The 15,355-nt window shown below is 40.0% G+C and overlaps 1 protein-coding gene across 5 annotated transcripts in view; it reads left to right on the forward strand.

Moving 5' to 3' along the window:
* The window catches only part of LOC122759123 (zinc finger protein 385C-like), a 79,896-nt gene that overhangs the window by 40,053 nt on the left and 24,488 nt on the right, over positions 1 to 15,355 (forward strand). For all 5 annotated transcript variants that reach the window (XM_044013695.1, XM_044013697.1, XM_044013698.1 and 2 more), the window contains one exon: positions 14,022 to 14,176. In XM_044013695.1, the coding sequence (XP_043869630.1) occupies positions 14,022 to 14,176 (155 nt within the window). The remainder of the gene's footprint in view (positions 1 to 14,021; positions 14,177 to 15,355) is intronic.

Raw genomic sequence — 15,355 nt, forward strand, 5'->3', positions numbered from 1 at the left:
TGGGACAATCATTTACAAAGTAGACATCATGATGTATTAAAGAACACCTGAAACTAGTGATAGAGACATGATATAAGCCCCTTTTCCACCGCAGGAACTTTTTGAAAAAACGTGGCGTGTTTCCACCAAAAATTACCCAAAAAGAAGTACCTGCTCACGAATAGAGACTTTTCACATTACCAGGAGGTGTAGAGGGTTGTGGTTGTGTGCTAAAGGTGTAACACATTTTTCAGAAGACCTTTAAAAAGAGGAAAGAGAGCAAAAGAAAAGGACGTACGATAAGTGGCTCTTTCGAGCATATCTGCAGAGGATGAGGTTCAGCTGGACTTCCAGTTGGAGATGTAGTTGAGTTTCTTATACCACTCCCCCGTATGAATACATTTTCCAGAACTTTGAAGTGCGTTGGAATACCCTGAATTCTGTTCCCCAGGTAAATAAGTTCCTGGTAATAAAAGTTCCTGGAAATGTTGGTGGAAAAGGGGCTTATTTTACCATTCGGCCTGACTACAAATCCATGTCAGTGAACTAAAGTTCATAGCACGGTTAAAGTATATCTACTGTACTTAGTTTTAGTGTCTTAGTTTTTACTGTTTTAAAAACTAAATTAAGTAACCCATCTACTTAGGAAAGAACTTGATAAAGAATCTTACGGAAATTGAAGTCATGCAAATCACTTTGACTTCAGAATAATGTGAAAAAGTGGCTATGAGACAGTGACACCTGGTCTGCTGGACCCTTGTTATTGGCAGGAGGAGCACGTGTGCTGCTGTGGGCCTGAATAAAAAGCAAGACTTCCCGAGACTCCGACGCTTTGCACACTCATCCAGCGTAGTGCACTGTGGAGTTAGAGAGACTCTTGTTTTTATGCCGTGTTATTGAAAATGCTTTCTTCTTAAAAAAAAAAAGAAAAAAGAAATGTTTCCAGTGCCAGAAGTTAATGAATCAGTTTAATGGATCCATTAATTTTACGTCAGGGGCTCATATTCACTATCCACCAGTGTTAATGAGTCATTATTTTAATCACGGGGTAATGAATACGGCACAGTATGATTTTAATTGCAATACGTATAGTGCAGGTTATCTCGGAGCAAATTAAATGAGTCTGCTGTATTGCGACTCAGTCAGAGTGTCGGTGAGAGAGAACCTCAGTCAAGTTTTTAAAAAACATCATGATGACATGTTGACTTGACATTGACTCTTTTTTTGTTTTGTTTTGTTTTTTTACCAACCCCTTGAGAGAATGAAGTGACAACACATGCTAATTGAGCACCTTTGTCAGTGGTAATACTCAGTTATTTACTTGAGTAATAGTTTGTTTGTTTTTTTGTGTGTTTGTTTTTCCGAGTGTCTCCTACTTTTTTATTATTTCCAGGTCACAGGGGTGGGAACTGTAGCACATGTCCACGCAGTACAACTAAATCTTTACATGCAGTAGTAGCTCAACTCCCTACTGGATTGTCCGAGTGTGAAATTTGATTTAGGTCAATTCCAGTTGCACTAACATGTTTTACATTTTCCCCCATGGAAGGTAGGGGAAAACACACACACACACGCACACGCACACGCACATGGAACTGTTCCTTTAAGGTATTCAAAGTGTATTCAGAAATGTAAATGATAACACATTATAATTGTGTGACAGTAATTACAGTCTGACACATTCTACAGGAGAAACTACCAGACGTGCAGGTGTTTTTAAAGCTAGCAAAAATAGCTCTGGCTGATACGAGGGGTACATTTGGCTCATTGATGAATGAATGAATAACAACCATGCATGAATTGTGAATTAAACCCCCCCTAAAATCAAATTTTACAGGTGTTTACAGAGACTGACAACCCCAATCAGTCACTGTAAAGTGTTGACTGTGATTGTCCTGAATAGTAATGACTGGGACACACATGCACATTTGTGTCTGTCTGTGTTGTACCTTAACCATAGAGTGATTATTCTGGTTTTATGAAGTGTTGTTTGTATGCGGTGGTGACACATACTGTATATCCCATTCCCCCAGTGTAATTCCAGGATTAAATCAAAGTGTGTCCATTACTGTTGTGTTTAATCGGCAAACATACTATTGTTGTTGTTTTCTTCTTACATTGACTCCTTTTTCCAGCACGTCCGTAACATCACAATCACGCACAGGTGATGAAAGGGGTGAATTAAAAAAAAAAGAAAGACACTGGTAGTTGAAGTGGTGTTCTTCACCTTTTATTTAGCAGCTTCATCTGGGTTTAAAACTCTCAAAAATGCTCACTTTTTAGTGATTTTAGTGTGAATGAGGCTATAGTGGCTGCACTGTATCGGCGCTTTTCCACTACACAGTCCTGGCACGGCACGGCACGGCACGACTCCATGCTTGTTTTGTTGGCTTTTCCATTAGCGATAGTACTTTTTTTTTTTAGTACCTGCTCCTGTGAGGTTTCAGGTGAGCTCAGCCAGACTGCCGTCCACGGATTGGTCAGAGTGTCGTCACTCATGAGGCGTGAAGCTGAAGTTTGCACACCGCTCACTCTCATGCACCAAAGTCTGTGCAGCAAATCTGTGTTTTTGGTTAGTTTGTGTCACAATCAAGAATTTTACAGGCACTTTCCAGGCTGTCTCAGGCTGCTTTCTCAGTGGAGTGGGCACGCAGTTTTTGAAGCAACTGTGCTTCAAAAACCTTGCACTGGCCCTTTAACCTTCAGCTACAAGATCAATTTGTGAATTTTGCGATCGTCCCTATTTTCAACTTTTTTTCATGTTAGAAACATTTGATTTAAACTGTGCTTTGTGTGACCCATAATTGAGCTTCAAGACCTCAAAATATTGGAACTTGTGCAATGAAATCATTTCGGAGTTCATGTTCTCATGTCCTGCATCAAAATGGTTTCTCTGAGCTGTATGCTCAATGACTTACTACATTAGGCCATTTTAATGATTTAGACACATGCCATGGATTTGTGTCATATTCTGGATTTGCCAAGAGCTCATGCAGCCTTAAGATATCAGATGACCAGGGATCTGCTGCAGTCCAGCATCAGACTATTCTGAACCAGGGACTGTGAGAAGCTGATCTCATGGCTATGTTGAGGCCACGTGGACCCTCAGAGAGGAGAGTAAAGACTTCTTTAATGCATTAGAGATTACATCACCTGCTCTGGGGCCTTTATGATTAAACTAAAATCTGATTATTTTATAGTTTCAAAAAATAGCCCTTTGAATCAGGGCCATTAGAAACATATTAGAGAAGATATTTCAGAGTAGATATGTAGAAATCATTTTCTGACTATCAGAGAAACACAGGGCAAAAAGATTAGGACAAGGCAAACTGATTAAACCTGTTTTTCATCCTCTGTGGATCCTAATAGGAACGTCTCTATCGCGAGACGCCTCAGATTTGACCACTTCATACCTTCCCTCGCTGCTGACAGTCAGTCCATCACTCCAGAGCTCAGTCATCCGGCCCATTATGCCCCATGATGTGGTTTCCCACAGCGCAAGAAACCATTAACATGTGTCAAAGAGGCTAAAACAAGACGGCACAGCCTTCCAAATACCTGGGGATGCAAATCGAAGCTGACAAGTTTAATGTCAGAGAGCAATCACTGTGTACCGTTCCCACATAATCCAAGAGAACTCTCTCACCAACATCAACCTGATTCTGATGTTGCTTTTTCTTTTTGCTTTTCCTATGCACTGACAATTCACACGTGATGGCTTAATATTAACACACACACACACACACACACATACAAGATCAGCATGGAGATTAATGTGATCACTAATAAGTGAAATGGGCTGTCTGTGTTTAAATATTCCTGTAGTCTTACCAGATGTAAACTGTGGATAGAAACTGTTTCCTTCCCTTCAGCTTCAGTCTGTTGCTCTTGTTCAAATCCCCTCAGTGGCCACTGTGCTAATGGCCATGGCTGACAATGACATTCTCATTCAGATTTGGACATTTGACTTTTACTGAAACAAGTATTATCTATATGTAATCATAGAGAGTATTGGTGTCCCACCCCTTCACTGTGTAGTTACTGAGTTACTCATGTTGGTCTGCCTTGGTCTGGATTTTCCCTTTTCCTTTTAAATAAACATGTGTTTAGCAGGATAAAAGTTTTTTAGGACTTTTATAGAGTGTTAATCCTAACCATATTTAACGCAATACAATGCACATGACATGTAACTGATGGCTCCATTATGCTAAAAGGAGTAAGCAAGCAATTGAAGCACTGCTTTTTGTTTGACTTTCACTCAGTCATAACAAGGACTTTGTATTCTACCATAGCTACACAAACTAATGTTAGTGTCTGGGTCGGAGCTGAGGCCTGGTTCACACTGGATGCTTGGCGTTTGTCGCGTCTGTAGTCTATTTCTGAGCTCAGACGTCGCGCCTATTTTGTCGTGAGTGACGCTCGCGGTTTCAAGCAAATAAATAGACGGAGAGAAGATCTGTTGATAATGAAATTGACTTTCCGCCATGCACGATTACAAAAAACTGACACTGTCACTGCAGTTTTAAATAGGATTATAGGGTATTATCGGTTATCGGCAAACGCACCAAGATCTGGCGATTTATTTTCTTTATTGAAAAAAATTTGATAATAATAATAATGTGCTGCGACATAGAGTATAAAGATAGTATGTTAATTCCACTACAAAAAAACCTCTCTCTCTCTCTCTCTCTCTCGCTATATATATATATATGTATGTATATGTATGTATCTATATATTTATATATATATATATAGATACATATGTATGTATAAGTATGTATCTATATATATATATGTATGTATGTATATATATATATGTATGTATGTATATATATATATATATATGTATATATATATATATATATATATATATATATATATATACATATATACTGTACAGTGTGTAAGATTTAGCAATTTGACTAGGTGAAGGAGCCTTTAATCTTTCCGTCCAAGCATGTGGGAGAACTTCAGTTATGATCAGTCGTCTTTCAACTGGAGGGTTGTGTGTTTGATTCCAGTTTCTGCTCGTCTACATGTCCTGGGGCAAGATACTTCTCCCAGCGTTGCTCGTGACAGCTGCACCGACAGCGTGTGAATGCGTGATAGAAAATGTGCTGCACATACTGGATGGATCACAATGAGCTTTGGTCTGGTATTGGGTAAACTGGTGAGTTAACCATTTGGGTTAACGTACTAATATTGCACACTTGAAAGTACACTTCTTTCTCCTGTGCTCTTGTGGTTTTACTTCACATTTTTTCCAAACTATTAAAAATGCTGACTGACACTTAGTTGAGTTCCTTCTCATAACTTCGTCATGGAGAAGAGCCAAAGCTCATTGTTAAACTCTTTTTTTCCCCCCATCACAAGAGCCTTGAAAACTCTACACAATCTTTTATAAACAGGTTAAACCAAAAGAGCACTTTGATAATCTATGACTGCTCGTTGCTCTTCAGTGATGAAGCGACTGCTAAACATCTCTGGAGACACACCGGTAAGCAGATACCCTGCGACTGTCATCTATGAAAGCCACTAATGTGTGATCCTTCAGTCTGCCCGGGCAGCCGCGGTGTCTCTGAAGCTCGGAGAGGCGCGATGAGACATAAAGCCGCTAATTACTAAGTTCATGAGGCAAATAAAGAGGCACTCAGACTCCACATATCGATACATATTCTGCACATCTGCTGCCTGCCATTCAGCTGGTCTGATAGGGGTCGTGCTTATCTTAATTCAAGCAGATGGCGGCGGTTTATTTTAAGTGTGTTTGATACAGACGTGCAGAGAGTTATAGATAAGGGCAGGGAGTTTGTAAAGGAAACGGCTCTGTGTCTGCAGCACTGTGCTCATTTCCCTGCCCATCACTTTTATCTTTACAGTGTTTGTTTATTTACAGACAAACATTTAAACATTTTGAATCACTCCAAAACTATTATGTACATAAAATCTAATGTTTCTGTCTTTGGGTTTTAATTTTATGAATCCCCCTTTTCATTTCCAATCGTTCCTTTGCAATAAAAGCTTAAACATGTTGTTGATTGTTAATTGTTGGCGTTCGAGAGTGTTGGAGAACAGGAAAAATGAAAAAAAAACTAAATAATCACATTGACTTTTGCAGCATATCAAATTAAAGGATGTGTACAGGAATCTTTTGCCCTTCCTTTGAAGTTGCTTTTTGACATTTCATCTCTCTCGTTCATTCGTTCAAAATACAATCTGGCCTTTCAATAAAGGCAATGAAGAAAATAAAGAACAGAAATAAGTGTTTTGTTTGTAGGGAAAAGGCTAAGTGGGGGTTGTTGGTCACAGCAGTGTTGGCGAGGGCGTGCTGACCACCTCCTGTAAAGGTCAAATTAATTAGAGCTTTACATTAGCCGGCTGATCCACTGTTCTTTGCCACCTCTGTGGAAGAAAATGTCCAGTTGGGACATTAAAAGCTGCCACTCTTTGTGTCAGACAACAGTCACACTTTTCTCTCTTTTTTTTTTTTTTTCCCCTGACCCAAAGACGCCAGTCCTGGATTTCAAGCTGAACCAATTCAATTGAAGTTTATGGATCCTGAGGTGAAAATGTTGTAAGTAGGACACATTACCGTAGGGAGTCTGATCTGGGCTGGATGGTGCCCTGCAGGTAGAAATGATCACAAAGCTGTCGGCTCCGTCCAGCTGCGGCTGTACGAGTTTAAATAGACATGGCAGTCAGTGGGAGAATTTGCTTGTTGGTTGCCACCCGTGGCCTCAGTGTACTTTGTCACAATAAAGATGATTTATATAAAGACCACACGGTGCAAGGTGGGGGCAGTGATTCAAGCCACTGTGAAAATTTGGCTCTCCGGTCTTTCGTTTCCAATAGAGAAAGCTTAGTGCAGCGGTCAGTGGCCTTTAATGGAGGCTAATTCATCCACCAGAGCTCATCATAAATGCTTATCTCAATGCCTCTAGTGTAAAGTAATGAATTGGATCATCATTAGTGCAAATGCACTGATGCACTAAACGCTAATGTTTTATTACGCAGAAAAGGGGTGTGTGTGTGTGTGTTTAATGCACTTGTGGTATAGAAAACATTCTGTTCAGTTTTACTAAGTGTGTTGTGCGGGATTAACAGAAAGAAGGATTTTTAATGCGTTTTTAAGCATTCATCAGCTCTTCTTCTGGCCTATTTGATTAACCCGTCTGTTTTGATTGAGAACTTTTCTACAAATGGAAAGATTAGTGTTAGTTTAAAATATGGAGAGTGGGGTATTCTGATCTTCATCACATACAACGAGTAGACTGTGCAGCAGGGATTAGAGTGTCTTTATATCATCTTTAAATAAAAACTCCTTCAGTGTGTGGTGTCGAGGGTGGTTTTTCAAGTTCTGCAGTCACTGCTAATGTCATTAGTTTTACGCTATATGACCCAGAATCAGCCACTAGGTGAAATAAAAACATAGGCCTGTTCCTCCCACATGTCATAACACATGTTAATTGGACACTCTAAATTAACCAAAGGTGCAAGTGACTCAAGCCAAATCAGAGGCTTGAAAAAAACATTCAATTATCCATAAATGTGTTGTCGTAAACCTGAAATCATGATTGAAATTATTTTAACATGCATACATGTGTCCCATTTAAAGAGAAATGACAAAAATATAGTTCATTTTTTAATTAAACACCACAGAAATGAAGAAGAACCAGAGGCCAAACTGTGCCGAACCTTGAGCTTAAGCCAGACATAGAATTGACAACTATTACAATGTAAAATTACATCAACTGGGGGAAAAATAATCTGCTCTATATCCTGCAGTTTCTGTTCTTCATGAGAGTACATCTTACTGTAGAATCAGCGATACCCCACGCTCCCACTAAATGTGCTCCCTTCATTAAATCAGTCACCAGAGGTGAAGCATTCATCCATGTTTTTTTTGATTTTTTATGGTAATATTGCAGAAAACCATTTGGATGTTAAAAGCCCAGTTAATCGGTGGAAACTGTTTTAATGTCACACAGAGACGACTCACTGGGGAACAGTGGCGGCATGCCTCCATATCACATCGCCATGATTTTGTTCAGATTGAAGAAGGAGAAACTGGCTCAGACAGATGATACTGTGAAATACATTCACCATGAAATGAGCCAAAGCAGCTTTCCCTCTGATGCTTTCTGATTCACTGCTATAAAAGCTCCTCACCCCCCACCCCCCACCCATTTTCCACGCTTTGTGGAAAGATGCCATTTCTCTTCCTCTTTGATTGCTATGATGTTGAGTCACCCAGAGACTAATCCTAGACACAATAGCGATTAAGCTTCCCCCCACCCTCCAGTTATTTTTATTTTCAAGGTGCTATAATTTCTCCAGCTCATCATCTTTTATCCATTTTCAATGTAGAAAGGCTGGTTCCTGTGACCTATACACTCCCAGCCACTGAGAAAAATCCATCTTCCTGCACGGAACAAAGAGAGTGAATAAAGATTAGAGAGCAGGAATTGGTTCACTTTAAGTGTGAGAAACTGCTCACATGAAGTGAAGGGAAATGAGCAGCGATACAACTGAGTGTTCTTGTCTGCTCCAAACCTGGAATCATTATCATGTGAAAACTATCTATATTGATACCTACGACCAGAACCAAGCCTCAGATCCATGCAGGGCCAAGTTCCTTTTGTCCACAAATAGACGAGATATAAGCGAATTTAGAATTTAATCATTTTTGAAAACAGGCGCAATGAAAATTCATACAATATAAGCAAAACAATGGAAGGAGGAGTGAGTCATCCAGTAATTGGAGTTTCTGTGGTTTAATCCCCGGGTCCTTCAGTCCGCTTGTTTAATGGAGCTTTTTCCATTATACACTTCCAACACTATTCGGCTCTTCTCTACTCAGTTTGGATTGAGTCGTTTGCCAAAGTGTGTGTGTGTGTGTGTGAGACTGGAGAGGGACTGGGAAGAAAAACTAGGTCAACTCAGGACTGCAGTGTTGTGGTTATTACTCAGAGGTCCACAGGGGGCGACAGTGGTTCCCATACTGGAACTTTGTAATGTAAATCAGCTCAGTCACGCTTCTAGTAGTCGCTCCTGCCACGGCCAACTGTCCTCTCTATCTCATAATTGTCACCATCCTAGTTTGTTCAGAAGCATAGTGCGACTACCTATGTACTTTAACTACCTACGTGTAGGTGATGCAGGGCAACGCTTTGAACCAACATACATCGTTTTTCTGAAAATCTAAAACAATGAAGTGATTATAATTAATTCATAGTTACAGTTGTGCTCGTAAGGTTACAAACCCTGGCAGAGTCGTTTGGAGCTGTTTGGAGCTGTGAGAGAGAGTGTTGCCTCTTGCTGTGGCAGTATGATGATGTTTCAAACTAGTTTGACGTTCACGAAAGTTTATAAAGACATGACGGACCCAGTCATCACGTGCCTCACCTGCTGTGGTGAAGACGTGTGTCCACGCTGACGCTGACGAATCTCCAGCTGCGCATAAGAGCATGTCCCGGTAGTTACTGGATATCCAGTATAATATGTTTATATTTGGTTATCTCCACTCGGCTGTGGGCACAAAATTTTGCTGCCCTAGAATTTCCCCATCTTTTGTATTGGAGGAAGGTCTACTGCACATGCACCATTTCTAACGAGAGTCTATGGTAAAGTTTTTTTTGCCCCTCAAAGGAACAAGGAACGAGTGAGAAGAACTACATTTAAATGCAGATTATACACGGCACTCATGGTCTGTATAATGTGTAGCTCATTTATTTCAATGTTCATGTTTTTTAAAGTTATTTTATGTGATTATCTGTTGTCTTCTTATTCATGTGAGACAGGTGGGGCGGCGCCCTAGCGTCCTCTATTGAGGGGCCGCCACTGCACTCACAGTTCATGGTTGGGTGAGGCCATTTATTATCAGACAGTTGTGTTTGCTCTTTTTAAATCATAATGTCAACAGAAACCACCCAAATGGTCCTGATCATCATTTACATTACCGTGTATTGGCCTATTGGACAGCTTGAAGTCTTTTGTGGTAGTTGTGGATGAGGTATTCTATATTCTCCGATGGTAAAGCTTCCCATTCGAGCATTAAATAATCACAAGTTACTGAGTCTGAACAAAACCGCAAGCTATCAAAACAGTATCCAACATTGACCTGTGTGTACTGTGGTACATTCGTGTCTATACTTAAACAGTTCACTTGTGTTGTGTAGGGTTCAAGCTGAACCCAATAATCCTCTCGTCTGGTACTCATGATGGTTCACTGTTGTGTGCATGATGTTAGGCGAGTGCACAATGTGGACACTTAAAAGAACGCTTGTCTGCTGCTCACCCGCTTTCCTTCTGCACACAGATCCAGCTCCTCTTGAGAGGAGCATTCTTTACAAATCCTCCATTACCAAAACAAACCCACCGAGGCATCGTTGAAAGACTGCACTCTGATTGGCTTATCACGTGCTACTCCTTCAACCTGTGACTAAGAAACAGAATAATTATAAACCTTGCACCTGGTGTTACAGTTGTTGTGTGTGTGTGAGTGTGCACTGATATATTTTAAGTCAGTGAAGGATGGGGAGATAGAAGTGCTGGGTGATATGACCTAAAAATAAAATCTCAGATTTTCATAACACCAAATTAGAGTCAAGATTTTTTTTCTTTCTTAAAAACAAATTATACAAATGACAAATAAATGAAATTCTATTTCATATTTCCCTTGGGGTTAACTTCTGCCTTGTTGCAGTCGCATTTAAATTAAGTTCACAGTGGACACAGTGGTTGACTCAGTGTCTGCAAAACTAAACCAGGTCTTTGCTTCTGAGGAAAGTGAATCTTCTGAGGAGAATTTGAATTTCAGTGAAATCTTTGTAAAGCATTCATTTGAATTCATTGATTAAATCGATTCTTTGCCCAGCCCCAGCACAGTGTGGAAGAGTCAGTTTTTAGATGCCATGTGTATTTACTCAAATTTAAGTTAAAATTCTCTGCTTGGAACAGTGTTTGTCTGATCTTGCTTTTCCATATAAATTCGTCTTCATTCATTAAACTTTTTATTCAGGTACCCAGTTTTTTTTTAACATGACATTAACTGTCTGACCCAATTAAAACACCTGATATCATAGGTAAACCAGATACATTGTCGAAATTGTATTCCATGCACATGTTATTCAATAAATCTTAAGTAAAAAGGTTTCAATACATAAGCAGCAAAATCTCATTTAAGAAGCTTTTCCCTGTTGCTCCCAGACAGGAAGTACATCATCTGTCAGCGACTTTAAACAACTATAATTATACATTCTAATCAAAACATTATATCTCAAAAATATTTTCAAAGTCAGTGAAAGTGATTCCTCTCAATGTGAGACTGCCACTCGTCTAATTGGAGCACACAGTGTGGATGCAGCCGAGACGCAGAGTTTGAAAGGGAAGAGCCGCAGCGCGCTCCTCTTCCTCACCTGACAACGAACACACTTTCCCGCAGACAATGTCAGCGACTCGTTTGCTCAGTGAAAGCTGAAAGTTGATTAAACCCTGCTGTGCTTTGTGAGAATGTGCGTCGGAGATGAATGAGATCAATTTCAGATTTGTGTAGGACAGGGAATCAATGTTCCCAAAAGTCATACTGACAGGCAGATTAAATACATTAGCTCAGCGACACAGTCGCTGTTACTTTCTCTCAACTCAAGTCGTTCACTGTGTTCTCAATATAAAGCAATTTAATATTCCTAATTGCCTTCAGGGGAACGGGAGCAGTCCTGGTGGGACGTTTAAATGAAAATAGAATTCATCCAAAACAAATTCTGTCAGTAAACACACGCAAATTTGTATGTTCTCCAGTGGGATGTGAAAATTACAAACGCAGGATGAAATGTAATAATAATTAGAATCACAGAATCATTCAAATTTCTCATCTAAATACTGACAGAGCTACACAGTGGTGGCTCGCTTGAGTCAATAACATGTGGGCTGTTTTGAAATGATAATGTAATGCATGCTCAAATGTGACATTTTTTGGCACTTTGTGTTCATCTTTTGTCTTCCTGAGCCGTTGCACAGTTGTTCTTCTTCTCCTCTCTGCAGTGAAAAGACAAGTCTCACACGTAAACGTGGACTAATGTGAGCTGTGTCCTTCAAATGGAACAGTTAAAACACTTGGTACTGTGTTGTTTATTAAGGTGTTTGTTAACACCAAGGCTTTTTGGAGATGAGTTCACGTGTCCACGACTCTTTGGATTGCAATTTCCATAAAGTTGATTATGTATGTGAATGAGATACTACTACTACAACTGCAGTGCTGCCTTCTTGCTCTAGTAGCACAACCAACCACAGCCCGTGGTTTCATAAATATCTAGTAGATGATAGGATTTCCCTTTTTAAAATTCAGTTCAAAGCCACTAACCCAGGCTAAGCCCGACGGCCAATCACGGCCCTCGTGAGATGTTGTATGGCCCGCAGCTTCAGTGTTATGATGTATTATTTATGGCCAGGGACGGATTTGGACAAAAGAAATCGACATTGGTCACGTGTCACCCCCATTAGCTCAGCTGGTAAGGAGTTGCACTATGACACCAGAGTCCCGAGTTCAAAAACTCACCTGTGACAGACGGACAGATATATGCACTCATCTCATATTATGTTATTTGACTCCAGATGTGGAAAGAAAGGCAATTTTTCTTTTCATTTTTTCACTCCTGCGTGGCTTAGATTTGGTTACGTTTCCATTTAGAAATGATAATAGTAACAATGAGAACATTACATTACATTTTGTATGTGCATTTGTATGTAAATGTTACTGTTAAACAATATAGGACCTTTGGCCCACGGAAATCTCTTAAAAAAAAGTTTGGACACCCCTCCACTACACACAAAGGAAGGCTTTAATTGAAAATAACATACATGCATATATATATATGGATATATATATATATATATATATATATATATATATACATACTTGGATCCAGAGCAGTGTCTTACTCACTGTATAAACTGTATTTAAACTTCCATCTACTTCATTCACCTTTAAGACTCACTAACCTCAGGTCTTTAGTAACATTCTGTAATTACAATACTTATATAAGAGTCTGAATTTTAATGCAACATGGCCACATGATGGTGAAATGTATGAAATTCTGTAATTTATGCAAGAGGGGAGACAAGTGGTTCCATACTGACAATTTATATTTCGACTGCTGCCCGTCTTGCACTTCAATTAAAATCCCTTCCCTGTTTATCTTGAGTGACCCATTTGGAAGAAGAACGAAACCACACAACAGCGCACGCCTGTGCTGTGTTTAAAGGCCAGAGACATTTGTCAAAATAAACGATGGACATGTGAAGTGAGGAAAAGGCCACAGTGAGGCTCTCACCATTTATCCCCAGTTATTACTGCAGTCATTAAAGCTTCACTGAGTGAATCAGTCACTGCAGGGATTGGTGTTGAGCGCATATGTTATCTGCCGTCTTTGTCTGCGTGGAAGGATGTGTAGCTTGTAAAAAAAAAAAAAAAGGTTCTTAAAACAGGTTCTTCAAGAGTGGGAATGTGTTTTTAGTGGCTTCATTCAGGGTGTTTTCACGAATATTTAGTGTGAAAAAGGCTTTAGAGCCCACAGGCCGCGTGCAGCCCACCACTTAATATTATTTTATAATGAAAACATGACACGCGACCTCCTCTTCCTTGTAAACACAGCACGTGTGGCTGAAGCACAGCTGCCAGTCACATGATAGAATATAAACAAAATAACAATAATACTTACACTAAGACATAGTGTATCACATACTTTTTCTTCATTATTATTTACATATTTTTCATTTTGCATTATTAAATACGTTTTTATTGTGTACATCTTTCCATATCAAAACGAGCACTTTTACTTTTGAGATTCTGTGAAATATTATCATGTGTACCTTTATTGTGATATCATGATGGAATACTGTGTTGTGTTTTTCCCCCACTTATTTTTCTGGACTGACCTCCTCTTGACCAGACTAGACGCTCATTGGTCATTTGAGTTTGACACCACTGCTTTTACCGTAGTTGCAGCGATGTGTTAACGTACATGTGATCTTCTCTGCTTAAGGTGCACTGTCCCAGGGTCAAGTCCACCCGCTCCTGGGATCCCTGCCTCTGCCGGGTCGACCCCTCCCGTCACCGAGTCACACCCAGCTGGAGCACTTCCTGCCGCTCAGGGTCAACGGCTCGTCACCGCTCAGCCTCTTCCCCAACTTCAACACGGTGAGATACGACCTCACATTTCACTAGAAAGTGGAACAGGTACTGATATATTCCACTGACCATGTGACTGTGCTCTGGGCGACAGATAGATTAGATAAGATAGTCTTTTATTTATCCCACAGTGTGGAAATTTCAGCAAAGACAGTAAAGATAAAGATAGTAAATAATGAACGTGCATTACCAAAAAATGTACAATATATAAAGATATTAACAAGACTCTAAAAAATTGAGAAATTATATAAGTACAAGTATACAGTTGCAAGCTCAGTAAAAACATTCTTAAGAATTAGCCAGCCCAAGTAAGCATGTGTTGCATGTGTTAAACATAATCAGTGTTTTTAGCAGTTGGTCTGTTGCTGCCTTGTTTGGTAAGTTTGTGTCACTAAAGTAAACTCAACAACCCATGTGTGCAACTTTGGTGTGAAGGAATGAGCAGTAAGATGAGTAAGATAGAGCAGCACACATAGTCATATGGCAGTGTATAATAATAATAATGAGTCTGTGTTTTTAAGCTTTTATTGTTTTTTTCTTAGTTTTTTTTGTAGCTAAAATCATTTTTTCTGACGTCCCAGTTGGAAACTCTAGCCGTATTTCCGCCAAGTGATCCAGTTTAATGTTGACACTGCTGACAGATAATCATCACTTGTGATTTTTCTCCTCGTCATAGCTTCATGCCAAGAAGAGAGAACATGAAGTGCTGAGTCCTCCCCTTTGTTGCTCTTTGTTTACTGTGCCACGTTCTTCTTCTTTGTGGAATTTATTGGCGAGTTGCACTGTGTCACACTGGTATGACATTACACTTACACTTACATTTACGCAGCCGACACTGGCTCCCGGTTAATCTCGGAATTCAATTCAAACTCTACGCCTTCAAGGCTGTCCACAAACTCGCCCCTCCGTATCTCTCCGACCTTCTCCACATCGCCACCTCCTCCGCTCCATCAGATCCTCTTCCTCCATTTACCCTCCGCCCACATCAGCATCTCTGGAATTCACTCGTGCCTGATGTCTGGAACTCTCCCTGTAATTTTTACTGTTCCATTCTGTTTACTGCGTCGTCCTGTTGTCAGTGTAAAGTGTTCGTTAGTGTTTGGACGGTGCAAATTTGTCCCACTGACCTTGTGGGGAAAATGCAAGTCAGATCAGGGTGTATGTTCCAAACCCGTCTGCTTAGTGGAT

This window comes from Solea senegalensis, linkage group LG18 (genome assembly GCF_019176455.1).
Source record: "Solea senegalensis isolate Sse05_10M linkage group LG18, IFAPA_SoseM_1, whole genome shotgun sequence".
In the NCBI taxonomy this organism is placed as follows: Eukaryota; Metazoa; Chordata; class Actinopteri; order Pleuronectiformes; family Soleidae; genus Solea; species Solea senegalensis.